This window comes from Heliangelus exortis, chromosome Z, assembly GCF_036169615.1.
Source record: "Heliangelus exortis chromosome Z, bHelExo1.hap1, whole genome shotgun sequence".
Taxonomy (NCBI): Eukaryota; Metazoa; Chordata; class Aves; order Apodiformes; family Trochilidae; genus Heliangelus; species Heliangelus exortis.
In genome coordinates, this window is record NC_092454.1 from 35214176 (window position 1) to 35241432 (window position 27257).

At 36.8% G+C, this 27257-nt stretch overlaps 1 protein-coding gene across 10 annotated transcripts in view; it reads left to right on the forward strand.

Moving 5' to 3' along the window:
- Positions 1 to 26305, forward strand: part of LOC139790351 (transducin-like enhancer protein 1) — a 76126-nt gene extending 49821 nt beyond the window's left edge. For 8 of the 10 annotated variants that reach the window (XM_071732072.1, XM_071732080.1, XM_071732081.1 and 5 more), the window contains 11 exons: positions 2249 to 2302; positions 3711 to 3863; positions 4699 to 4843; positions 5550 to 5740; positions 7092 to 7168; positions 11568 to 11817; positions 13516 to 13763; positions 15706 to 15853; positions 16233 to 16383; positions 16813 to 16889; positions 17054 to 26305. In XM_071732072.1, the coding sequence (XP_071588173.1) occupies positions 2249 to 2302; positions 3711 to 3863; positions 4699 to 4843; positions 5550 to 5740; positions 7092 to 7168; positions 11568 to 11817; positions 13516 to 13763; positions 15706 to 15853; positions 16233 to 16383; positions 16813 to 16889; positions 17054 to 17161 (1602 nt within the window). In that variant the 3' untranslated portion in view covers positions 17162 to 26305. The remainder of the gene's footprint in view (positions 1 to 2248; positions 2303 to 3710; positions 3864 to 4698; positions 4844 to 5549; positions 5741 to 7091; positions 7169 to 11567; positions 11818 to 13515; positions 13764 to 15705; positions 15854 to 16232; positions 16384 to 16812; positions 16890 to 17053) is intronic. The other 2 variants (XM_071732077.1, XM_071732078.1) reach the window with 1 other exon arrangement.
- The last annotated feature ends 952 nt before the right edge of the window (positions 26306 to 27257 follow it).

The window sequence follows — 27257 nt, forward strand, 5'->3', positions numbered from 1 at the left end:
CAGTAGATGAGTTTACTTCCCCATTACATCGCGGTGTTGTAGTACTGTTATGGTTTTGCAAGTTGTATTTTCACCACTTTCTAGTAATCTTACATTAATTACAGAAGGGTTGAGCAGACTTTCCAGTTACTCCCTCAACTCTGAGGATCTGTTATTCTGTAGGCATTTTTCATTTTAAATATTTGAAGATCAGATGTTATTAAGCTACACTTGATATTTAAAAATAGGAAGATTAAGCTTAATTTACTTCTTTCTGTTAAATTTCTACTGTAAGAAAATGGAAAGGATATAATTGCTCTGTAGAAGCAGTTTGTTTCAGTGCACATTTTAAGTGTGTGATTGTGTTTCCTGTTCAGTTGAAATGGATTTAACAGATAAAGTCAGCATAAAAATAAAGAATCAAGGGATACAAGAATTTGAAAGTTCCAGTTGTATTCTAATCTGGAGGAAGATCTCTCTTTTTAAAAGTTCCCTGATTCAGCAAACACAGAGTTGCTGACTTCAAGCTCACTTAAGTGAGGCTATTGTAGGGTCAATGAAAGCACTGCTTTCCTCAGAAAGGAGATAAATGTTTTGTAGTAATTGTTGCTTTTGCAAATAAGATGCAAAATACAATTTTTTTTCTTTTTTTTGTTTTTACTTCTGACTCATTTTCATGTTAGGACACGTGGGTTTATTAGGAGCAGAGACTCTTCTGTTATTAATAGTACCTGCAGGAGATACTGTTGATTTCTGTTTCTTAAGATGACAAAGCCAGTGAAGTGCACGTAATCATTGCTTGGCAAGTATTTTTGTCCTCCTCAGAGGCAGTATTTCTGGTGAGCAACTGTCCCACCTACTGTGCTCCCACATGCTCAAATGTGTTCTAACTTATTCTTGCCTTCTGGGTGCTTCATCCTTTTCAAGAAGTGCCAGATAACTGAAGCTGAAGTTTTCCTGTTCCTTCTCCTTTTGCACCCTTTGGTTGCACAGCTTCCTGAGGGGCAGACAGAGCCACCATTCTGTCTTTAGTGGCACTCTTGGGTACCTAATATCTTTGTGGTATTTCTTGGAGCCATATTCAACTTCTAAAGCAGAAGGGAAGCATTAAAAATAACATGCTGTGTTCTTTTGGGGTATATTTTTTTGTTTTGTCTTGGGGGTTTTTTGTGTGTAGAGTTTTTTTGTTGTTTGGTTTGTTTGTTTTTTGTTTGTTTGGTTGGCTGCTGGTGTTTTTTTAAAAAGCACACAACATTTATAACATTTATATAACTGGTGTTTTTCTTTTTGCCAGTGTTAAGTGTCATACCCCGGACACTTTGAAAGGAAGAGATGGTGGACAGTTTGAACATTCCCCTTTGTCTGATTTGTTTGCCTAGAAAGTTTTTATCTAGAAGTGTTTTTATAGGAAATGCCCATATGAAAATTCTTGGTTTTGTCGTTCACTTTGTTTGTTTGTTTTTTTGTTTTCAAGTCAAGACTCACCTTCTGCTTGAACCATTACAGTTCACTGTGGAAATCACTAGGTCACTGTGCTTCATAGAATGTGTCTACTGAGGCATCCCAGCCCATTTTGTAGGTAGGGACCAGGAGGTAGTCGAGTAACAGCTGTTATGAGGCACTAGAGAAGCTCAGGTGAGCACAGATTTATGTGAAACAGTCAAAATACAGCTTGATAAGCCAGAATAAAAATTTCTTTTTAGGAATGTGAGAATATTTTGCTTTTGTTAGGCAGAAATGTTGAAATGCCTTAGCATTTCTGGAGGTATTTTATTCCCTGGAACACTTAATTTTAAAACTCTCCTTTCTGGAAAAGGAGGAAAATTTTCCTATCACTTTGAGGTAGCTGATTCATGAAACATGTCAAATTTCTCCAGTCTTCTGAGGTCTGGTGTTTTTCTAAGGTATGCACAATCACTAATTTCCATAAGATTAACATGTTAGCATATGAACAGAATGAGTTTCTCTCTTAGAAGCAGAGGTAACACTGTTTATGATGATAATAAGGTGGCGCATGGGACCATCTCTTGCTGATGGTGAGATCACCACCTTTCAACTAGTTCTACCTTATTTGGGTTTTACTACTGAAGCAGAAACAAGGTGTTGTGTGCCTATTTTCATTGTTTTCCCTGTTGCTAATAATTCCATGAAAGGCTGTGTGCTTTTCGTTTAGGAAAAACAAAAAATGTTTAAGTACATACATAGTCTTTTTCTCTGGGGTCTTAATGTACTAATTGAAATGAACACTATATTTATTTATTTTTAATAGGACAGTGATGGGGACAAGAGTGACGATAACTTGGTTGTAGATGTTTCCAATGAGGTAACTTTTTCCATTTTTGTAGTCTTGACATTTGCCCAAAGGTTAAAGGAAAAGTGCATTTAGATGTTAGAGGGAAAAGAATCATCTGTGTGAATATGCTAAAATATTCACAACTTCTCCTTTTTCTTAGTACTGCAGTTACTATGTCATCCTTTATCTGGTTGCCCTCTTGGCTTTTCCTTCTGCTGCTTTGTCTAGGTCTGTTCCCTTTGCAGTTACATTTTCACATATTCTCTTTAGTGGAGGGAGTTATGGTGGGATACCTGTGGCGGGCTGAGGTTTGCAAACTTCTGTCTTCAAATGAAAAAAGGGGACAATACATTTTTGCTACCTTAAATATTATTAGTATTTTAACATCCTATATTAAATACAGGATTTTCCAGAAATGTTTATTTTTAGAATGAAGTCAAGTGAAGTCAGAATTAAGTCAGTCAGTTCACAAAATTTTCCAGAGATTGTAGCCATTTTTTTTATTTTCCAGGGCAGAGATTTGGAAGTTGCATCAGGGTGAAGGGATGGACCTCTCTTTTTCTTCTTTTTTTTTTATTTCATACAACAAAAAGATTTAGGAAGCCTGAATATTGTAGTGAGGTTATTCTGCTCTGTGAAAAGCACAGGGAGAGAAACTAAGAATTGTCTTCAGCAGCTCCAAGTGCCCAAATAAAGGAAGTAGCCAAATAGAAAAATGGCTGTCAAACTACAGATTTGAGAAAGCCATACTTACAATGAAACTGATCAATAATGAATCTGTAGACTTAGTGTTCTTTTATGGTCACTGCTTCCCCCCTGCTGCTGTTCTCATGAACCGAAGGAGCATGGAGGACTTGCAGAGCTCTGATTGCATTGTACCTTGTTGGGTCAGCTGTTTCAGGTTGAAGTAAATGCAGAGACTCCCTCCGGAAAAGAGAAGGTTGAGAGGATGAAGAAGGCTCATGAGATGAGATCCTTCAGTTTTTCCTATAGATTTAAGTAGCAGGGCCATTACAGATGGCCTATTACTGAAATGTTTGTTGTCACAAGCAGCACAGGGAGAACATGAATGGAAAAAAACAAGTTTTAGCTTACTGCAGTTACTGTTGGTCTTGTTTTTATCATGTGTTATGTGTACTTGCGTTAGTTTGTACTTGGGCATACTGAGATGCAAGGTCTATGCTTGGAAGCAGTTTATGATTATATGTAGTGTAAGATAAAACCAGATTGCTTACTATATGAACTTCTGTCTCTAAATGAAGGGATTTCAGCTTTTTTTTTTTTCCCTATAGACATAACAAAACATCTTTTCTTTGGAATTTACTGCTTAAATTCTTTGAGTTTTTCTCCCATAGACTCCTTAGTGGTGTGTGTGTGTGTGTGTGTGTACCAACCCATGACATGGTTTTGTGCTGTTTTTCCTTTCCCATTGTTTTAGGATCCTTCTTCCCCGAGGGCAAGTCCCACTCATTCCCCACGTGAAAATGGTATAGAAAAAGCCCGCCTGCTAAAGAAAGATGCCTCGAGCAGTCCAGCATCTACAGCCTCTTCAGGAAGTTCCACTTCCCTCAAATCCAAAGAAATCAGTCTGGTGGGTAGGAGACTGTTGACCAGATAAACATTCTTCCTACTTCTGAAATTTAATTATGTTCTCCCACAACTGCTTGTGGCAGAAAGCACATAGATTTGAACAACTGAATCTGAAATAGGCTATTGCTTTTCCAGACTTTTATAGTATTATTCAGCTTTCCTCTTCGATAATATTTTGTACTTCATTTTGATTCCCTGTATTTCCTACATTTCTGACAAATGAGGTGCAAATTTATTACAAATCACAGCAGTAGCTTAAACACTACTTATTTTTTCTTGAGCAGTAGCTTATGGTTTAACATAATCTGTGTATAGTCTGAAGTAGTTCTGTAGGCTTTTGTAAAACTCTTCTAAAGAAGTTGTTACTCTTGAACAACTTTCCTTGCATTATCAGTAATAATTTGATCAGATCCTCTGTAGTTTTCCTGGCACAATTTTTTGATGCTATCAAGTATGGTGGTATTTTGGTTTTGTACTTAGATTCGCTGTGTCCAGTAAAAATTGAGACAGTAACGAGTTCATGCTAAAATTTTGGTGGTACATACAGTGTTGTCCTGAAAGGAAGATTAGTTCAGGCATTTTTATTTTTTTTTCATGCCAGTGAAAGATGGAAACATAACTTTCTCCATTTCTTTTCTTACTTTAATTTTGGCAGCAGTCAAAAAGGGCAGCATTTCTCTCTCACAAGTTAATGTCAGCTACGCATGGACTTACGAAAATTGGCTGAGGGTCTGTCTAGGTAGTAGGTGCCCACATTCCCAGCTGCTGTTGTGATAAATTGTATAATGTGGCCTGGATGAAAAATAATACTCATTTAATTTGTTTAATGATACCAGCATGAAAAAGCCAGCACGCCTGTTCTGAAATCCAGCACACCAACTCCTCGAAGTGATGTGCCAACCCCCGGCACCAGTGCAACTCCAGGACTTCGTCCAGGCCTTGGCAAGCCTCCAACAATGGACCCCCTGGTTAACCAAGCTGGTAATGCATTACCTCACATGATTTTATGGTTCCAAAATTAATCTTTTTTTATGTATGTAGTTTTGTGTGAATGTTAACTAGATGTATTGCTTTGTTCTTGATATCAAGAGAAAGCTTGATGAGAAGCAGAAGTTTGGATTAAAAAGAGTTTGAATATCTTTCTATCTCTTATCCATCTTTATTTACTTTTGTATTTATCTTTTTTGCAAATAATCCAGAGACTGAATTCAATATTAAAAGACTTCTCAGAAGTTTCTGGTACTTATTCTGAATGCAGTCTCTTCTGTAGTTCTTTGTCTGAGTCTGCTAATATTTGCTGCAATGTAAATCTTGACAAATACAGGGGGATGTTTACTGTTGCTATTCAGGCTAGTACAGCACAGTTGCTTCAGACATGAGCTGTGCATACTATGTCTGTCAGCTTTACTGCTTAATTTGGCAAGGGAGAGATTAATGTAAACAGGGAAATATTACTGAACTGGAAATAGGTAATGCTAGAAGAGATTGTTAGAAGAAATCTGCAAGTTCAGACTTTGTTAAATGTTATTTGCAGTGAGAGAAAAGAGGTGGTGATGCTGTTAAATTATGGCAATGTTTCTTGGCAGTGTATGAATGTGAGAGGGGAAGGGTAGGTCTTGTAGACTCATTTTTCTTCTGTGCGTAAAGGAAAACATAAATAAAACTACTTGTTTTCATTATTCTGTAGCTGCAGGTTTGCGGACACCATTGGCAGTACCAGGACCATACCCTGCTCCATTTGGAATGGTACCTCATGCTGGCATGAATGGGGAGTTAACCAGTCCAGGGGCAGCTTATGCCAGTCTGCACAATATGTCACCCCAGATGAGTGCTGCTGCTGCTGCAGCTGCTGTGGTTGCCTATGGAAGATCTCCTATGGTAGGCCATACGTTGCGTGCAATCTCAATTGTATGAGTGAGTTGTGGTTCACTGAGAAGAGCTACATGCTTCATTTAGCATTGTTGAATTCCCAAGCTATAACAGTGCCAGAGGCTTGACAGCTTCACTGTGTGTTACACTTTGCTGCGTGGCTGGAGAAACAAATTTACACCTTGAAAACAAAGAATCTTGGTGCATTTATGTATGTTTCTTTTTTTTTTTTTTTTTCTGCACCTTCATCAGTGCTTTGACTGATTAATAAATGCCAAAAAATTATTTTATACTCTAGATGAAAAGGTAGTTTTAGTAGCTGTGAAGTATTTCATTGGTGCTGCAGACACCTGCTTTTCTTTCGCTCAGCCACGTTAATGAATGTTCTGTACAGACGTACCAAATTAATCTTGAAGCATCTAGAAGTGGTTTTGTTTACGTCTCTGTCCTTGTGTTGTGTTCTTTGTGGAAATCAAAAGGAGAAATTGGTCTGTACATATCTTGGAGCTTTGTGATAACACACGTTTTGAACAGCTGCTGTGGTGGACATAGTATGCAGATAGAGCATAGTAGTTAAAGCTGATGTTGTGCAGAATTACCACAGGGCCTGATTCTGCAAATATGAGCTTGATGGAAGCTTTATGCTAAGATTTACCTGCTTATAAATTGGACTTAATTATGGTAGATATGGCTACATTTTTTTTTAACTGGTAAACAGGGCTTTTATGTGAAAATGTGAAAATTCTAAGTTGCATACATGCTTACTTAATCAGTAAAAATTAAAATATAGTGTTCAGAAGAAACTAAGAATGCTTGGTCCAGAATTTCTGTTTTGATTATTTCATGTACATATTTCTTCAGGATATCAGATTTAGTGGAACTGCAGTATGTAAGGGAAGCGTAGTATAGTTAAGCTCTAGACAAATATCTCTACACCTTGCACTATAGCTCTGGGAGAGATCTCTTAGCTGATGTGCCCACACAATGCTGTGTGGAGCTCTGCAAAGGTTCTAGCCGGAACCTGAAGCTGCTTTCTGTATCACACTGTGCCTGCATGGGTATGTGCTGTCAGTCTCAGAGCTTAAGAGCATTGGTCTGTGCTAAATGGGGACTATTTGCACTCAGTGGTGTGAATGCATGATACACATTATTGGCTTTCTATTCACATATGAATGCTTCTAGCAGAAGTATACCTAGCGGAAACTTCATATTTTACACCCCCTAAGAAGGGACATGCACTTACCTTATACTGTGGGTAAAAGCCACGATTTGGTTAAATGCATAATATCTTGGGGTGAAGAAAAGCTGGTTGCTGAATGAGAAATTGCAAGCATCAGATTAATTTATTTTTCTTTGTCAGGTTGGGTTTGATCCTCCTCCTCACATGAGAGTACCTGGCATCCCTCCAAATCTAGCAGGGATTCCTGGGGGAAAACCGTAAGTAACTTTTTAACATTTTGGTAGTGTCTGCAGTATCTAGAGACATTAAAGTTATCTTTTGTCAGTGAACAAGAATTCCAAAGGGAATTCTTTTTGTAGTGTCTGGTTGTTCCCAAGAGATTTTTTGAGACTCTTCCTGGTAAGAGGTGCAGTAAATCATGTGTACATATACTTATGTATAAGAAAAAAGCTGTTGAAAGTATACTTTAAGGTATTTTTATTTCCTTCTTTCTAGGGGATGACAAACTGGTAGACAGTGATAAAATGTCTAAGATAAAAGCATACTGAAACAAAACTTAGTACTATACTGAGCATAAATGTGTAGTGCAAAATTGCAACACCTTTTCTAGAGCTTGTTTCATTAGGCATGAGAGTCTGCAAATGCTGATCACAATGGTTATACAAAGAAGTTACTTTAACAGCTGATGCACACCATGCATAACGGAGCAAGCTCTTTAATACATTTGTGCAAGTGTGCAGCTGGAGAGCAAAGGATGATGAAGCAGTTGTGCAGAATGTGATGCATAAATGCAGGGTAACTTTCACAACAGCTTATTTTTATTTAAGTTATAATTATTGGTGAAGAGGTAGTTGAATAAAATCTTTGTTTGGTGCTCTGGCCTATCAACGTTTCAATAGAATAAATTAACCAACTCAACATACATCTGTTTTTTCATTATTTGACTTTGGTTGAGACTGAACTTGTCCACATGCAGTAGCGTGTATAGCCTCCTAAAAAATGTGATGATTTTTTAAGTATTTTAGAACAACTTAGTCTATGCTGGTACAAATGGAGCAAAGACTGCAAATCTGACTAATCGGTTCCAGAGATCTGTTAGATCTGGCCCAGAGAGAATTATGACAGACTTTTTTACCTTTCTTATAAAACCTGTTCTTTGTCCCTTCAGTGCTTGACACTCAGTCCTGTCTTTTCTTTCAACAGAAAGCTGTGGTTAGAGTAGTTTCTCCCTAGCTAAGTGCTCACATCATTTTGAAACTCACTTAAGACCCTGTGCTTCCTGTGCTGGGTATTCTGATATATACTATCATCTTTATTAATCTGTCATGGTTTAATTCTACCTTTTGCAGGACAAATTCAGAAACTATTGCTCTTAGGACACCGCCTAAGTTAGGAGACACACTGTGTTGACAGTTATAGACTCACATATTTGTGTTTGCCTTCATCTGTGGCTCCTGTAAATAGCTAGTGGTATGTTGTGATGTCAGTCATGCAAACATACCTAAAATTACACCAGATTTTCTAAAATTTCCTTCTGTTACCTTCTACTCTTATTTCCGTAATGGAAATATGGAAGAGCAGACTTAGATTAAGAAAGCCACCCTGAATGGAAACAGCTGTCTGCTACCAAGCATCTGCCATGACCGGCTCCACATCACCAACTCTGTCAGTGGCTTTTGCTATCTGTTGGTAGTATGAGAAAGTTGATAAATCTTGAATTTACTTGAAGAAAAGTTAGTGATAAGTTGAAAAGTCCCAGATGTAGGAGGGTAACATGATGGGAGAGGTAGCCAAAGACAATAGCACATGACGAGCAAATTTTTTGCATTGCTGTCTCCAGTACTGTGTTCTTCTGGAGACAGAAATTTCTTCTTTGTCTAGGGAGTGTCAGTCTTGCAGCTGATGCAAGTTTTTCTAAGTAAAAAGTAGGTGTAATGAAAAGTTATAATACCTAGTTATTAGATCCACATAAGTATGCTGACAGTGGGTGCTAGCATGACATGTCATGCATCTCCAGGCAAACAGAAGCATTTAGTTTTTTGTGTGCTTGTCTTGGCAGGGGCAGAGGGATTTGGCAATGTGTAACCATTTCTTTACACAGTGGATTGCTGATAAGTTGTACTGTAGAAAAATCTGTCTTGGCTTCCAAGAAGCTTTTGGTGGACTGCTTATTAGGCCCTCAAACTCAGTCATGCTGAGTCTTCACCAACCAGTATTGGAAGCAAATGCCTATTCATTATGATAAAAAAGAAAAATCCATACATGTCTGACATTTCAGAGCATAGGAGACATTGTAATTCTACAGTTTGCATGAAGCACTTGAAAAATTTCACCTCCCAGCCTATCTCAGTAAGAACTGAGAATCTGTGTGTACATACAAAAGCATTTCAAAACACCAATTATCTAGGTATTTTGAATTTAATAGAACATTTACACTGCAACTTTCCATTAAAAAAAAGCCATGTACAAGTGGATTATTCATCTTAAATACGTGGCAAAAAATTGCTTAATACTTGCTTAATTGTTTTTCTTCTCTCCATGAGAAGCAAGGGCAAGCTTGAGACTTCAAAGTTGTGGAGTTCTGTGAACTCTTGCTGCTAACAAATATTCTGAAACTGACTTTGATCTGGAGCCCAGGATGGGGCCCAGATTTTGAGCCTCTTAAGTGCTATGACTCTATATTTGGATTCTGTACCTGAACACTCCCATCCTATATCTCATCTATTCAGTGAGTAACTACTTACAGATAGTCCTGTCTCTACTCCTCATAGTAGAAATGATACAGATTTCTAGGAATACCTTCATCATTACTGTAATTCTTCATACAGAAAGAGAGACTACCATGGGAAGAAATACATTCAATTTACTGTGCATCTTGTATATATGTAAGGGAGAGAGCTTTGCACTTCCTTCCTTGTTTTGCATTTCCCATTCCTGACATTTCTGTGGCTAAAAAGTTTTGTCATCTTTTGCATTCACTCATCCTCCATTTTTATGTATTTTCTGAGCAGGCTTTTAACTCACATGTTCAACACTGAGACAGGAATTGCATGTATATACCTCTAATTTCTTCTCACTGTTTAAGTTTAGGCTGTTACTGTTAAGCAGTTTTTACTCTTCCCTTCTGATAAAACTGTGGCATTGCATGAGGTGACTGTTCCCACTATCATCTTCTGTATGAAAGGACTGTGGAGTTCTTTATTTCTCCACTTCCCACTCTTTTAAGGGACTGTCTTCTCCTCTGCTCTTGGGCATATTCTGTTGCTTTGTGATGTTTATTAACAATCCAGGCATCTTGCTTGTGTCTTCCTTTGAAGCTGTGCAATACTTGGAAACACACAATAAAATAAAATTTTGAAAATACTGTCTCACTCAGAGCTCAGAACTGGTATTGTTGGGTCCTTGGAAGAGGCATGCAATAGTAAAACTTGAACTGCAATGACTGAAAATATCTGAGGAAGAAGGTACATTTGGAAGAAAAGGGTCAACACTGAGCACAAGAATATATTAGAAAAATAAAGTTATCAATAGGGAAACAGTAGGTCTTTAGTAAAAACCAAGAAAGGATACTAATATCCCACCAATTCTTAAACGCTTTGGACTCTTAGAGAGTGCTGTTCATGTAACAGCAACATCGAGAATGCAATCTATGGATGTGCTTAAAACAGAAGAAGCAAAAAAGGAGCTCACCAGTATAACAAAATCCACCTTTTTCAATAGTATTTTTATTGTTATTTAAAACAAATGAACAAACAAACAAAAAAGGCAAAACAAAAGCCCAGCACCTGAAACTTTTATTAGCTGGTATTTGTGCCTTGGTCCTTGAGTATCGCGGACTTTAAAAGTTACAGTGGATGTGAAGAAATAATTTTGTGTACTTTCCCCAAGGAGTGGTGTTTGTATTAATTACTGGGATTCACTTCCTTATCTCTCAGTTTCCATAGGCTTGAAGTCATGCACTGAATACGAGTACAAGGTGTTGCAGAAGTGCGAAAACTACCTGGGAAGCTGAACCTTTCAGCTTTTCCAAAATCCTTATTCAAGAAAACATAATTATGACAAGATGGTGGTATATTTCTTATAAATTATGTGTGCAGCCACTCTGCACAGCTCTGTTTTCTGTTTAAAGCACTAGTTACCAGCTGCAAGGAGAAGCATGTGAGCACAGATGATGCTTATGTTGAAGATGAGGTGCAGAAATGGAACAAAAGTGTAACTTTAGCTAGTGCAAAGCAAGACGTGCATGTCTCATGGAAGCTTCATGGAGATGTTTGAAAGAGTAGTGCCTGGTGAGGGATTGCTGCTGCTGAGAGTTGGAACTGCAAGCTAGTAACCAGGGTCTGAAAGATCTTTTGATTACTCAGGTGATTGATGGATAGCATTCATGACCTTGGTCCATAGAGTAGTGATTAGAATTTAATGTGCTTCCTCACTGCACAGGTCTTTTAGATAAGGCAAGCTGAAAATATCTCTTGTAAATCCTTGTCTCCCTCTGAGGTTTCATGCACCTGTATTACTTGTCACTGTAGTTCTTATTTTCTTGAGAAAAAAGATTGGCAAAGAAATGAAAAAAATCTGTGCTTTTCATGTGCTGTGGCACTGTAACTGGCTGATTTTTTGTTTGTTTTGTTTTGGTTTCTTCCCCTTCCCCTGTAGTGCCTATTCCTTTCACGTTACTGCAGATGGTCAGATGCAGCCAGTTCCTTTCCCTCCGGATGCCCTCATCGGCCCCGGAATCCCTCGCCATGCCCGTCAGATCAACACTCTGAACCACGGGGAAGTTGTGTGTGCAGTTACCATCAGCAACCCGACGAGACACGTGTACACGGGTGGGAAAGGGTGTGTGAAAGTCTGGGACATCAGCCACCCTGGCAACAAGAGCCCTGTCTCTCAGCTGGACTGCCTGGTAGGTGAACAGGAACCTTGTGCGCAAGGATAGCTTCTCCTTGGAGACTCAATAAGGAAATAGGTGTCCCTTGTCTGGATTTTGTTCATATTACAAGGAAATAGCAGGAAGTTCTGTTTCCTGCTTTACATATTTAGCTGCCTTTTTTTAACACATACCAGGTGGAATTTCAAAGAGGAGTTCTGGTTTGTTTAAAGATAAATATCATCAGTAAGGGTCAAATAACAGATTATAAAAGATCTCAGAGTAGTGAGTGGACTTGATTATTTTTTCACCAATCTTTTTATTTTTTTGTGCATGAGTTTAAATGCAGTGTACCCTCAATTATGTCAGGATGCACAAAGCTTTCTTAGGTGTTTTGCATGTACTAGGACTGACAACCTCTTTTTTTTTTTTTAACAACATAATGAAATAGAGCGACAAGATAGCAAGTTCACTTTAATTCTAAGTATGCTTTTTTGGTGATTCACGCATTTTGACTGTTGGTTTCATATCTGCAGAATAGAAAAGGGACTGAGTGAATTAGTATACATAGCTGAAAAGCTAACCCAGAAAAGTTAATGACTCAGAAAAAGATGATTCTCGTGGTCAAAGCAGCAAAGACACTTTTGAAATGTTACCTGTGAAGACAAGCACAGTAATATTTATTCTGAATTAAAATAATGCTGGCTTCAATGTTGATCTAATTAAATATGGTGGGGTTTTCTGTTTTGGTGTGGTGGTTTTAGTCTTTACACTTTTTTTACTTCTACTCTTACGCTAGTTGTCTAATAGTAAAAGCATGGCTTAGTATATATTCTGTTCTGTGGCAACTATGTATCGGTGCACAGTCCTAGATGCTTCCATTTCATATATGTAGCAGTAATGCTTACTAACTAATCCAGTGTTTCCACTGTGCTACTTACTGCTACTTTGATGTGCATTAAATAAAAATGTAGTAGTAGTAGAAGGAATGCTGTTGACTACTTCTTGAAGTGTTGTTTTGTATCTTTTGAGTTAGAGATCTTAACCTTTCATTAACATGATAATTTGGCCACTGTTACTGACAAATGAACATCCAAGATGCTTAAGGAGCTGAGGTTGTAATAAAGGAATGTTGAAATATTTTCCACCTCTAAGCTCTGTGTACTACCAACAGTAGTGTCACAAATGTGAAACTAGTACCATAGTTACAGTAAGAATAATGTTGAACAACAAAGGACAATCTAAATCCAGGAGCAGTATGGGAATACTTAACTTCTAAATTTTGAATGCAAAATAGTATTTAAAAGAAAACTCCAAAACCTGAAGGCATGAGACTTGAATGGCATTTTCAAATTGGGTTCCCTAGGTGCCAAATGACAGATTAATTTGATTCTTGTGTTGGTGACCTTAGTTGATGGTGTGCACTTGCAGAAATGCAGGCTTACATTGGCTATGCTTTTGTGTAATGAAATGGAAGACTTGCTGTTTGCCAGGTTTGAAACAGAGTAGACTATGGCAACAGGAGTCTGCAGCTTAATTTCTGCAGCTGCAGTCTCTGGTTAATGATGAGAAGTAGGCATTTGAAACCCCTTAGGATCTGCTGATTCCTTCGTAGTACTTCAGTAATGGAAAAAAATAGCGTACTGTTTAAAACATGGATGCAGTCAGAATCCTATTAGTAGTCATTATTGGCACGCACACATTAACATAACTGAGGTGATTTTTGTTGTACAGAACAGAGATAACTACATCCGGTCTTGTAAATTGCTGCCTGATGGATGCACCCTCATAGTTGGTGGGGAAGCCAGCACATTATCCATATGGGACCTGGCAGCACCAACTCCTCGTATAAAAGCAGAACTGACATCCTCAGCCCCTGCCTGCTATGCTCTGGCTATCAGCCCTGATTCCAAGGTGTGCTTTTCCTGCTGCAGTGATGGGAACATAGCAGTGTGGGATCTGCACAATCAGACATTGGTCAGGTGAGTCACTACTTGTTTACAGAAAACCTTAATTAAAGTTGCTCTTGGGGCAACTACTTAAATATTTATGTCTCTGTTCCTGACAGCAAGTTAAATAGTATTCCTTAACCAAAGAATGTTGTTTTCACTTGAGTTGGGCAGAAATTACTTTTAGTGGCTTCAGCCTAGGCTTGGAAATAGGGCCTAAAGGGTTGGTCCGTGCCTACTACAGTCAGTGTGGGAGTTCTTTCTGGTTTTGGTTACTTGAGATTTGTCTGCAGGGTTTTGAAAGCAGCATTTCTGATGGTCTGTGATTGATCTAGACTGAATGTGCCTATTAGGGAACTCCTTGAAGTTTGTTCTTTTCATTTACCTTAAGCCTTACAATTTACCTTAAGTAATTGAGTTTAGTAATAAATTTTCAATTCTTATTTTGCAATGAGAAGCAATTAAATTAATTTTACAAAAGCAGTTGAAAGTATGGATAAATTCTTTAGGAAAGCATAAAGGAGAGGTGTTTGGTTGTTCGTGAAAGAAATGTCTTTGAGTTTTTGGTGGGAATTAGATCTCTAACTTTTAGAATGGGTGTTAGAATATAATAAATGGATTGCCATGCCAATTACTTTTGAAAACCTTTGTTCAACTTTTAATTAATGTAGTAGAAGACTAACGTGTCTGGCAGGTCAATTTGTATCACTAGTGTGATGACAGAGAAAGAAAGATAGGGCCATATGTGAAATGGCTCTTAGCAGCTTATTGCGTGGTTTACTAGAAAATAAAATTTGGCTTATGCTTACCAAGGTAGTGTGGCTTACAGTATCTCAAGAAGAGAGCCTGAATTGGGAAAGGCCATGACACAAACACTAAAGAATCTCCTTTAACCTGCTGTGTTTCAAATGAAATTCCTGTGTATCAATAATGAACCTAAAGTTATGTGCAGAGTCACATTAATGTACATGTAAATTTTATTTTATGTTGAAATTTTAAGTCAACAAAGATTGTAGTTATATGAAATCTTCAGTTTGCCCTATGCATGCATACTCTCTGTAAAGCATCTCTGTTTATGACTGTCTTGCCTTTTGAATGTTTGCTCTAAGTGTTCCCATCACTGACTGGGTGCCTGCTCTTGCTAATTGATAATGTGGAATTATCAATTCTGTGGAGAACACCAATATCTGTGGAGACCAGAACTACAAATAAAATTTGCCATGTGACCTTTCTGTGGCAGCTTTTTGTGATTCACACCCTTAATGCCCCAGCTAGTTGCCCTTTTCCCTACAACCACCACCGTTCACATTGAGGCATACAAGTTCCCTGGATCTAGTTGCTGATGAAAAGTGCAGAAGCCTCAGAAGGCTTTTGCCAAAGGACTAAGGAAAACTTGAGGTGACACTGGTTGCGGAAAGATGTGAGTTACTAATGAGAATATTTTAAAACAAATTGCACCATTTAGATTTTTGTGATATCCTGCCACAGAGAATGAAACTTTGCTGACTCAGCAATGGTTGTTTTTAAGCATCTGGATCTCTATTTGGATCCTTTCCTTTTAATATATTTGCTTATTATTTATCATTTTGACTTGCAGTCAAAGAAAAATACAGAAGCTGTTTTCTGAAACCGGAGGAGTTTTGTTCCCTCATCACTTACTTTAATCTGAGTCATCCTTAGTGCTTTTAGCTACAGTTACTGTAATTTAATGTTCACACAAACTTTTTTCTTTTGCTTTTCAAAACCTGATAGGAAACATTTGACTCTGTGCTTGCAATTCATTTCTCTAGCACCTGGGAAATGTTTTTGTAATACTGTTACATTTCATGCTCAGTAAGAGGGAGGGGCTGATTTTTGCCCATCAGCAGACACAGAAGAGATGACACACACATACAGAGTCCAAAACTAACACCACAACAGTGTTTACCTTGAGCTCTGGCAGGAAATCATTATTCAATCTGGTTTGTTTTATCAGACAATTCCAGGGCCACACAGATGGAGCCAGCTGTATTGACATTTCTAATGATGGTACCAAGCTCTGGACAGGAGGTTTGGATAACACTGTCAGATCCTGGGATTTGAGAGAGGGCAGACAGCTACAGCAGCATGACTTCACATCTCAGGTAACTGGATTTTCCTACTGCTTGTGAGGTGGTACAATGAGAGGGAAACATTTTAGGATGAAAGCTGAGATTGAGCCCCATGCAACTGTCAGATTGTTCTTGCTCTTTCTTTTGGCTACTCACAGCACAATATTTTGGAACTTTCATATTTTTAGCTTCCAGAACAAAATAATGACTTTCTTTTCCCATTTTTCTAATTTATTAGGTAAGAACAGGGGTTATTTAATTACTTCAGTGTTAAACAGCTGTCCTTCTTTTGTATTATGTGAATTTTATTTGGCCATTCTCTTTCCCTCTTGCAATTAATTTAACCACTGAAGAAAAAAAAAATTGTATCTTTAGGGAAAAATAACAGGTTTAAATGTTGTTCAATTTTCAGATATTTTCCCTTGGCTATTGTCCTACTGGTGAATGGCTAGCTGTGGGAATGGAGAGCAGCAATGTAGAAGTGCTACATGTAAATAAACCAGATAAATATCAACTGCACCTTCATGAAAGTTGTGTATTGTCGCTTAAGTTTGCTTACTGTGGTAAGTTGCTCTGAACACAGAACCAGAGGGCAGGGCTCTAATTCATGCTTTGCTGACTAGTTATCACATAGTCATAGCCCATATGATAATCAAAACATACTTATCAGCTTCTTAAGAATAAGTGTATCTGCTTTATTAATTCAAATGTATGTATCTACAAACAACCATCCATTCTTGTGAAGACTGCTGTGAGGGTTGATTTGTGTGTAAAAAGCCATTTCTACTTACAAAGCCTAGGGAACTCCTAATATGTAGCGTGCAATAGCATGGGTGTCCACACTGGTTGCTAGCAAAAACGCTATGTTGAGTAATGGTGAGAGCTTTTATAATGTGAATTAGTTAACAGATTTCATAGATGCAGGTGAAAACCAGAAGTCTGTCAGATGTTGATTTCAGGTGTTTTCATAGCCCTTCTGTTTTTAATTCTAGGTAAATGGTTTGTGAGTACTGGGAAAGATAACCTTCTTAATGCATGGAGAACTCCTTATGGAGCCAGTATCTTCCAGGTGAGGATGATGATGCTTTTAAAGCACAATGGTAGAACACCCAGTCCCAAGTGTGGATTCCCATATCTTGACCTATGTGATCCACCCAAAGGGGGATGGCAAGATAAGGGTAACAATTGTTTTTCTTTTTAAAATGATGCAATATATTTCTCTTTTTCTTCTAGTCCAAAGAATCTTCGTCAGTGCTTAGCTGTGACATCTCTGTGGATGATAAGTACATAGTCACTGGCTCTGGAGACAAAAAGGCTACAGTCTATGAAGTTATCTACTGAAAAAAAGATGGGGATACAACTTTTAGAAGTTGAACTGGGCCAAAATTGTACCTAACAGTAGAAGTAGGAAGGGCTTGCCTTTTAAAAAGGAACAAAAGTATTGAAGTTCCAGACCTGGCCATGAAACTACTCTGATTTTTCAAAATAGAAGACACCATCCAGCAACTAAATATTGACTACATGGACCAAACAGAACACAGAGGCAAGATGAACAGATGTAGCCTAGGTTTTTGACATAGTTTTTAAAAGCTGAGTCTACTGAAGAATGTTGGAGCCTTTTTTTTTTTTTTTCTTTCTTTGTGACCTCATGCAAATTGTTCTCATTGCCTGAATATGGGGGATAAATACCTTTCTGTTCCTAGAAGTTAAAGTTGCATTCTGTCCTGTGTAGAGCAGTGGTGTCTCAGATGAACTTGTTTCCTGGTTCTGCATCTTGTGATATGTTTTTGTATTTTTGTTGAAGGTCAAGCATTTGTATAAATTGTAAATATATTTAGTTTATTACAGTAAAGGTTTTAGTAACAACAACCAGTCTTCCCCCATCCCTCCCCTTCCCTACTCACCCTGCTTATTTAAAACTAAAAACCTTTTGGGGATATAAGTAACTTTTTAGAAGAAAAAGAAAACACTATGTATAGTTTGAAAATGGTGTCTTATTCTTTATAATTCTTCCTAGATTCCTTTATCATACTTCGAAGTAGATGTTTTGACTTATTAGGGTATCAAGTCCAGTAGATACTGTCTTGTGCTACAGAAAACTTAAAAGGCAATTTTGTACTAATTATAGTGTAAATACAAAAATTGAACATTTCATACAGTTGTGCAGTTTAAGTTTATTCTGATGTCCCATATATGTGTTCTTTGGCAGATACAGTAATATGTGCCTGATCATATGTAATTTGATCATTTAGGTGACTTCCTCTCCTTTGTCCCCCAGCTGAACAGAATTAAAGCAAGACTATATTTCAGCTTAGTACAGGAATGGCTATGATTAAACAAAGCGAGAAGTTGTATCCTTCATATTTTACACAGAAGTGGTGATTAATGACCATTTGCTTTTTAATGTCTCATCTGTACTTAGATACTCAGGTAAATTCAATTAAATTACCAAAAGCGTGAGTTTACAGGGGATCACTTCAAAAATACTTGCAAGGCTGCAAGTGGAGTGAATTAACCTAAATGCAGTTAAACTTTCTTCTTAATTTCTTGTCAGAATATTGACAAAGGAATATTTTGATTTTTAATTAATCCACTGTACCAGTTAATTAGATCTAATTTTCCTGAGTGTCCCATGTTATGCAGGCCAAAGGCTCTATACATTCATACTGAGCAATCCTTAAGTCCTTTCCACTGTTGTATCAGTGTATGATGTGTGAAGAGCCATGCTAAGCACCCAGTTACCAAAGCTATGCATCTTCAGATCAAGTTTTCTTGATGTACTCGAGAGAAATGGATGAGCCGAGAATGTGTACATTTTATTGTGTTTTCCGATCAGCAAGTTGTACAACTGTGTGCTGGACAAACCTTGCACCAGTGAGGGCCATACATTTCTTACATTTTACCATCTAGTTAGAATTTCTGTTGCTGATGGAGAGTATAGATGAACAGAAGGATATCTTTGAACAAATAACTCAGATTATACAAACTGGCAGAAAGGTTAAGTTTCATCTGTGAAGAGCTGCTTTCTCATTTTGCTAGCATTTAACGATGACCTATATCCCTGCTCTTTCAAACACACGTAATTAGAAAGAAAAGTTTGACAGCTAGATGCATTGGCTAGATAGGAAATTTCTCATATGGGTTCAATTTTTCTCTGAATTTCCAGTCTGAAGGGACATCAGTTTTATTTTCAATTTACATGACCGTTCTACTGAAACCATTTTAGAGCATCTAGAATTGTAATAGCCTTAATGTATTAACTTTGCAGTTGGAATGTAAAATGCTAACAATTCAGGATAATATTATTTCCTAGACATTTAAAATTAATATTCTATACGTATGTATCTATATCTTTGTCTATTTCTGTATTGTGATTATCCATCTGTATGAAGATAGCAGACCAGTTTAGGTGGAGGTCATGTTCCATTCACACATAGTGAGGCAAAAAGCAGAACCATCAGGCTTTTTCAAGAAATAATTATATTTGCTACATTGGAATACTGTGAAGTGTTATGCCATTTTAAAAATGAAAAGTTTAAACCAAGAGTAACAAGGTTACTTAATTTTTATCCTGTTTCATATTGAAGTTTTTCTTTATGTCGGACTCCACCAATGATCATTGACTTTGTTTAGAGGCAGTGTCAAATTTGCTGTATTTAGGATCATTTGGGTGTCTTCCAAAATGGTATCAACTTGGCTTTTACTTTGTAGATATCTATCTTAAAAGTTAAAATTAGACAAACCAAGAATGAAAGTATTTTAATCATAACATTCATGTAACTTTAAAAACGTATACATGTATATGTAATGGATCTGCTGTAAGTTCTTAGTAAGACTTGCCATAATCTTGGCAATCAGGAAGATCAAAATCACAAAATCAGTGAAATAATTAAATACCTTGTGTTTTCTTGTTAGCTTCTAGAATGCAAATTAAGTCAGAGCAGTTGTGAAACTGAATAATAGTAAAAAAAAAAAGCACTGGGAAAAGCACAGGAGGAAAAAAGAGGTAACAGCATTAACTATGGTGTAGGTAGTTAATATTTTTTTGTCGGTTTAATTACAATCCTAAAAGATTCTTTTGATTAGCCCCTTTCTGGGACAGTCTTTGTTTGCTGGGTGGCCCTCAGTATTCAGAGATGTCTGAATGCCACTCTGGCAAACACAAGTGCCAGATACAAGCAGGCAGTCCTTACAAATGACATATTGGTTGTCAGCAAAAAAAAAAAAATGATGAAGAGGAGGTTTGTGGTAATATCAATTCAAGAGCAAAAATCCTTTGCAAGCTCTAATATGGGGGGGGGGTGGTCTGTTTGTTTCTTGAGGTTTTTTTGTTTGTTTAGGTTTTTTTTGTTTTTTTATGTGTACTAGGCATCGCCTTTTATAAATCAATTGTTCAGAAAATAATTATATTATTCCACACAATGCATTTGTCAGTGTGTCAGAGTACCTCTTTTTTATTATCTTTTCAAGCAAAGATAGTTCCCCACATCAACGCATGAACCACTGGTCCCTGAGAAAGAATTTTTATCTGCATTAATTCTTTTAAAAGCATTTGTCATTTCAAAAGCTTTTGCTGTTCTAAAAGAGGGAGCACCTTAATATTCATAGTTCATAGACTTAAAATAATTGTATTATTTTTCTAATATAAATATCAATGTAGGATCTATGATCTTGTCACATGCATACTTTTGTGTATAAATGATTGATCACAATTCTGTCATCTCTGCATTGGTGATGCACGTAGAATTTTCAGAAGCATCTAAATTACTTAAACACAGACTGAAAAATTGATTTTTTTTTTTTCTTCTTTTTGTTTGTTTTGTGGAAACACTGACTCATGCATGGGCCTGTGGGACTATGTATAATATAGTCAGAGTAGTCCTTTATCCTTTTATTTTCTATTATATTGCATCTTTGAGTCAATGGGGAAGTTCCACCATTCTAATGATTAATGATGGAGTTTTATGTTTTCATATTTCACACTATTGGTAAGGTGATTAAGCCCTTAAGCCAGCTCACTGGAGAAGCTGGACTGGCTCAAGTGCATACAAGAATGTGAGAATGTATATACAAGACTGGAATTATGTTGTCCTGCCAGAGAGAGAGCTTTTAGTATAAAATGGGAAAGGTGAAACAGCTCTGAGTAGGACTTGAACACCAGAGAAAAAGAAAGGGCTCATGGCAGGGAATACATGGAGGGACAAGGGAGAATGGGAATTTAAATCTATATACATTTTAGTGGTAGTCTAACATGTAATCTACAAAATTAACCTAGCATGAGATTCCAATATGCAACTTCACTGACTTCTGTTTCTCTGTTAAGTTGTTCAGATTTTTCTGTGTAGTAATTCAAGGACATCTGGAGCTGTGTATTGGAACTGCTGGAAGCTGGCATTTCTTTGACATCCATAAGCAGTCATCTAATCCTAAGAGGAAAGAAAGTTAAATCTCAGCTAGTTCTCAACATTTCCCCTTACCTAATATTTTTGTAGCTCAAGATCAGCTTTCCAGGACTTGATAATCCCGTTTTCAGCAACATGCCCCCAGATGTCTCATTTTAGTTTAAGTGCTTAGTGCAGTATGGTAGATTTTGCTAGGGAAGACAGACATGTAGGAACTGGGTGCTTTGAAAATCTCCTGTGTGGGGTCTAGTTGAGAGACACTTCTGGAAAGTCACTCAGAATTTCTGCTCAGCTCAAATTCTCGCCTACATTATAAAACATTATCAAAACCAGCAAAAACTATGGTTTGAACACATTTTCGATCACATGGATGTGGGGTAGTTAATTTGCTTTTTTTTCTGTGTTGATTTATTTCATTTGTTTTCTTAAATGATTTTGTAAAAATCAATAAATTTAATGCATTGAATGCAAAGGGAAATAAAATGAATGAATGATTAAAGAAGCTATATCATAAAACAAAGGAACCTATTGCTTCTCAGGTGTATTAATTATTGAAAGCTAGATTTGTATTTTCCATGGAGCTGAAGTGCTGTAATCCAAAAACTGCATACCAAAAAAATAGTTGATGTGGGGACAAATGTTAGTTATAATTTCCAAATCTGAGGAGAATTTTGGGATTTACCTCCCATATTCCTTCCTGCCAGGCCCCACAGTTCACTCCTACAAGCTAAACATCAGTCTGCCCTTCCTGGCTCACACACTGGTAAGAATTTTATTTCTAACAAGTCTCTTAGTGAGATTTTCCCAGTGCCTATAGAAAATTTGATTGAATCTTTTAGTGGAGAGCTTCATAGATAAAATCAGCCAGTGTATATTGTAATAATTTCCTTCACTAAAGCAAGCACACAGAGATAAGATAGGTTGTTGTTCCATACTCATACTTTCATTGTGGAATTTCTTGTTGGTATAGTTGACTCAGAAATCCGTTGTCTCCTAAAATTTCACATGTGCTTTTGCCTGGAGTAAGATTATGTAGAATCATGGAAATGATGCTGCAAGAAGCACCACACAGTTGTTATTGCCTAGAGCTTGGCAAGGGTTGCCTTTGCTATGTTCACAGTGCAAATGTATAGTATCTCTTAAACCTCATTTCTATCTCTGTTTTCTGCCAAGAATGAGATAGAGGTGAAGATAACACATAGTTTGGAGATTAAGTAACCAAACATTCTGTTATCACTATCCCTTTTGTATATTCTGTCATTTCATTTAGCATAGAAAGTGGACAATGATAGCTTGTAACTACAAATAATAAATGCTGCTTTTCCTTCATGGTTTGATTTTAATTGCAGTTTTAAAAAGTTAACAAGCAGAATGAAGGTGTAGTAAATGGAAATTAAATCATAACACTGGAAAGCTTAGAAATCACTTGTTACTTTCCTGTAGTTAGCCTGATTTGTTTAAGAGAATATGCATCTGTTCATTTCATAGTCTTTGTACTAATTCCTTAGAGAAATCCACAGTGGATTACCCCATTACTTTAAATATTGGCTGCACTTATGATAAGCTAATAACTCTTTTATAAGTTTTTGTGTGTGCGTGTGGTTTCTGTTGCAAGGTATCTTGGAGAGCAACAAAGCTTCCTTTTATTCTTAAGAAATAATCAGCTATTGTTATTACTCAGTTGGATCTGAGTATTTCCTTCATTAATTTTCAAGTAAATATAAAATCTGGTGGCTTACAATCTGATGTTTTAGCAAATTCAAAATATTTTGGATTGTTGTTGAATCAGCCAAACATTGTTGTTAAGTATGTAAATTACCTTCATGTCAGTTTGGTATTTGCTTAGCATGCCATGCATGCAACAAAACTTTGGAGTGATTCAACTTTTGTGACCACATTAAATTTACATTCTGGAATAAATTTCCTATTCATGCAGGGACCAGTTTACTACTGTGATCCTGTGTCTTTTCTTTTGAATATGTATTAGTCCTCTAGATATGTTTTATTGTGTTATACATAAATAATTCTTCTACCTTTCTCTGTCTTTCTGACTGTTAATTATGAGATGTGTATTTCTGGCAGCAGTTAAGTAAATATTCACTAATCGATGGTAAAATTGAGCTTTTGAATGTATAGACTTGTATAGAGAAATAATTTTTTTTCATTTGTTGAATTCAAGAATCTGAAGTCCTGATACTCTTGTTTTAGTATTAGTGAATCTGTTTAAGGAAGTACTTCTCCTTTTTGAATAATTTTCATAGCTTTTTTGTTTATAGAGACACTCCTCTTTGTCGAGTGCAAGTTATTGACATGGTACTCTTATTTATAATTCTTCCTGTTTCTTTTTTATTTTATCCAGCTGTAACTTATTAAAAACCACAAATATGAATGGGGATATTAATGAAAGTGGTTTAAATGTGAGACTTTCAAAATGCATCCTTGAATATTTCAACACTTTGTTCACTGTAATATTACATTTCTTCATTACTTAAATAATTTTTAAAAATCCTTAGGGTTGAGTTATAGTAAAATTTTATACATCTCAGTACTAATTTTTTCTCCCAGTGGGTAGCAATAATTTAGGGGATTGTTTTTATTTTAATTTATTCTTACTGGGGGTGGCAAAATACTAACCTTGCAAATTTTACTAATTATAATAGTTTCATGAATAATGTTGGTTGTTTTTAATAATCTTCATGCCTTTAGAAGCTTGTTCTTCTATATTTTGAAGGAAAACATAGAGATATGCAGGACTGTATAACTGAATGTGTTTACAGTATTTATCCCCTTGGTTTGCTGTAGTAATAAGGGGAAGTACAGTGACAGATAAAACTTGCAATAGTTGCTAGTGTTATGTGCCTTTGAATGATTTTCTTTCATGCATTTTTTTAAATATATCTTAGGTAAGAGTTTGCAGCTTTAAATCTGTTTCATTTCTATTAAAGTGGCTATGGTGATATGTTTACTAGTTTTACTAACTTAAAATAATTTTAAATCCATAAGGTAAATGGTTTTATCGATGGTTTTGAACTTATTGTAGATTGTTCAGTTTACCTCTTAAGGTTTCAAACACTGCTAGAGCAAAGGGAGACCTTATTTGTCACATCTGACTTTTTTTTATGCTTTCATTTCTGTACTATTATATCTGTGGGATTCTTTTACCACAATAGTTGTGCTCACTGTAGTAGCTTTTTTTAAGTATTCCCATAGTATGCGCTGCGATTCATTTTAATTTAGCTTACAAATCAATCCCTTTCTGCAGGCATCTGCTTTGTACCTTGACAAGCATGAAAGTAATCAAAAATATCATGGTTTGACAGTGAGACTGTACACTTCTCGTTTTTTGAGTGTGAATAGCATTTAGCAAGGCTTGTCTAGTGAAAAGGCAGTTAAACCAGTAATCATACGTGATCTGTGTTTAACTGTCATTTGTAGCAAAAGTGCTACAAAGTGATATGTGGGGATAACAAATTCAGAAGGAAAATAATATGAAATTCAGATAGCAGCTTGAATGATTTGCTGTTAGCATGGGGCCCAGTGACACTACAAAGCCATAAACTCTGTCTTTCTAGATTGCCCAGTTAGGTGGCAGAGATTCAATTTGTCTTTTCTGAAGCCGCCTGCTGCTTGCTAGCTCCATCTCCTGTCACAGCCTATTAGCTCGCTAAGAAAATTGGTGGGGAATTGCCTGCAGATTGTAGGAAATTACATCTCCAGGCCCTGGAAAAAATGTAGGATAGCACAACACTGATCCTCCCAGAACAGCTATTAATACAGCAGAAGCTGACCTTCGGCATGGTGTGAAATGACTTTGCTATTTGCTGAATAAAGACTGCATTGTGTGTGGTTGAAGGAGGGTACAAATTATTATCCTAGCTATGCTTATAGCCAGCCTGCTCCAGGAAGCTTAAGCACTAGTGATAGGTTTTGCTACCTCCCACTCCTTCCTATTGGAAGATGGGAGCAGAGATGTTAGAGTCTTATCCAGAAATTTCATAGTACAGATGGGCAAAAGTCACCATCTATTTATGTGTTTTTAGTATATACAAAATTAAAAGGTTTAGTAACATAGCTGAAACATTATGAAGCTAATATTAAAAAAAATAAAAATGTGTATATCCATAATAAACATTTGATTTTGGAGCAGTTAAAATGAAATGGAGTTAATTTATACCATAACTGCTGAGTGTAAAAGTCAGAGGACACTTTCTAGTTCTGATAGATTTTAGCATTAAATTCCTTGTCACTAGGAAACTGTCTGGTTTAAACAAATTCCTCTGTGTTCTTTATGGTGTGATATGCAATGAGTTTTTTCATCCTTTGTCATACCTAAGAGCTACCTTTCTAACCTTGGACTTTACCTGAGCTTTATAGGACCTTTCAATAAGAGTTTTCCATGTATCCTGAGAGAGGGGGTATGTAGAATTTGCAACATAAAAAATAAACGCCAACATTTTCTTGCTTGCAACCACAGTTGGTTCAAAGTTTCCTGAGGAAAATATGTGTGCAAATCAGAGTGATGTATTGATTGGAAGTGAGTGTGAAGAGGGCAGCAGCAGGGAAAAAGTCATTTTGCATTGGTGTTTTCAAACTCATCTGAGATCTGTTGGTAACTGCTGGCTGCCCAGGGATCTGAGTGAAATCAATATGTTCGTTTCCTATTGTATTAATGTCTACTGATACATTCACACACCCAATTAGAAAAAATTAGTGACCTGTTTTATGTGGCTGAGACAGAGGAGCTGAGCATAGTGCAGCATGACAGAACAGGTATCGCTGAAGGTGATCTGGAGCACTTCATTTTACAGGGCTCTCTGTGCCTGTTTTGAATTCTTATGAACATGCATACACACATGTCAATCTGAAATGCTAATTTGTTGAGTCATTGTCTTTCTAAATTAGTTACAGCACATTTTATGGAAGTTACACAGTTTAGTGCTGTGTGTCTTTTCTTGTAAAACCCAAATACAGGAACGTAAGAGCTATGGTTCTTGAGCCTTTATTCTGTATTTGCAATAGCTGTTCATCTTTCAAGGTATTACAAATTGCATTCTCAAAATAAACCTTGCCATTTAGTAACAAATATGGGTTTTTTTGTATGGTGCACTATCTTGATTGGAATGAGTAAAGAACATTTAAAGGACACTAATTCCCCAGATGACTTTCAACAAGACAAGAGGGTGTGGTCTTAAGTTGTGCCAGGGGAAGTTTAGGTTAGATATTAGAAAGAATTTCTTTACAGAGAGGGTGATCAGACATTGGAATGGGCTGCCCAGTGAAGTAGTGGATTCTCTGTCCCTGGAGATATTTAAAACAAGACTGGATGTGGCACTCAGTGCCATGGTCTAGCAACCTCAGCGGTGGGTCAAGGGTTGGACTTGATGATCTCTGAGGTCCCTTCCAACCCAGCCAATTCTGTGATTCTGTGACACAGAAAGTCTGCCCCATTTAGAGGACATAGAAAATCTGCCCTGTCTAATTGTGGAATATCCTTTCTTTTCTAACAAACAAACTAAATTGAGTGGTATACTATTCAGAAATTCACCTCTCCTGGCTGATATGGTCATGAACACCGTTGTCTACATGCCTAATCTGGCTTTAAAGAGAGCAAAGCCATTATTCTAGGCAGAGCAAGGAGATAGCAATTTTTGTACAAAAATCAGAAGCTCCTTGTCATAAAATTGAAAGCTCTTATATTGTTATAACAAAAACATAGATTGGGCTGTGAGCCAGCACTTAATGACTAGAAAAGACGTGCAAGCCATAAGTAGCACCCTTCATCCTGTAACAGTTTATGAGCTCCAGCAAAAGACAGGGCACTAAACTGTGCTTGATTTCTTTTTTTGTAATTTTGTAATCTAAGCTCTGGTCAGTCAGAGTTTGGTCAAGCCGTGTTTTACATTTTGCATAAACACAGCCAATAACACATCAGAAAAAAAAGTCTGAGTTTTTTTAATCAGTTTAGAATTGAATTTTTTTTCTTTCATTAATACCTTCCTGTATAACACTTCTCACTTGACATACTAGGAAAATGC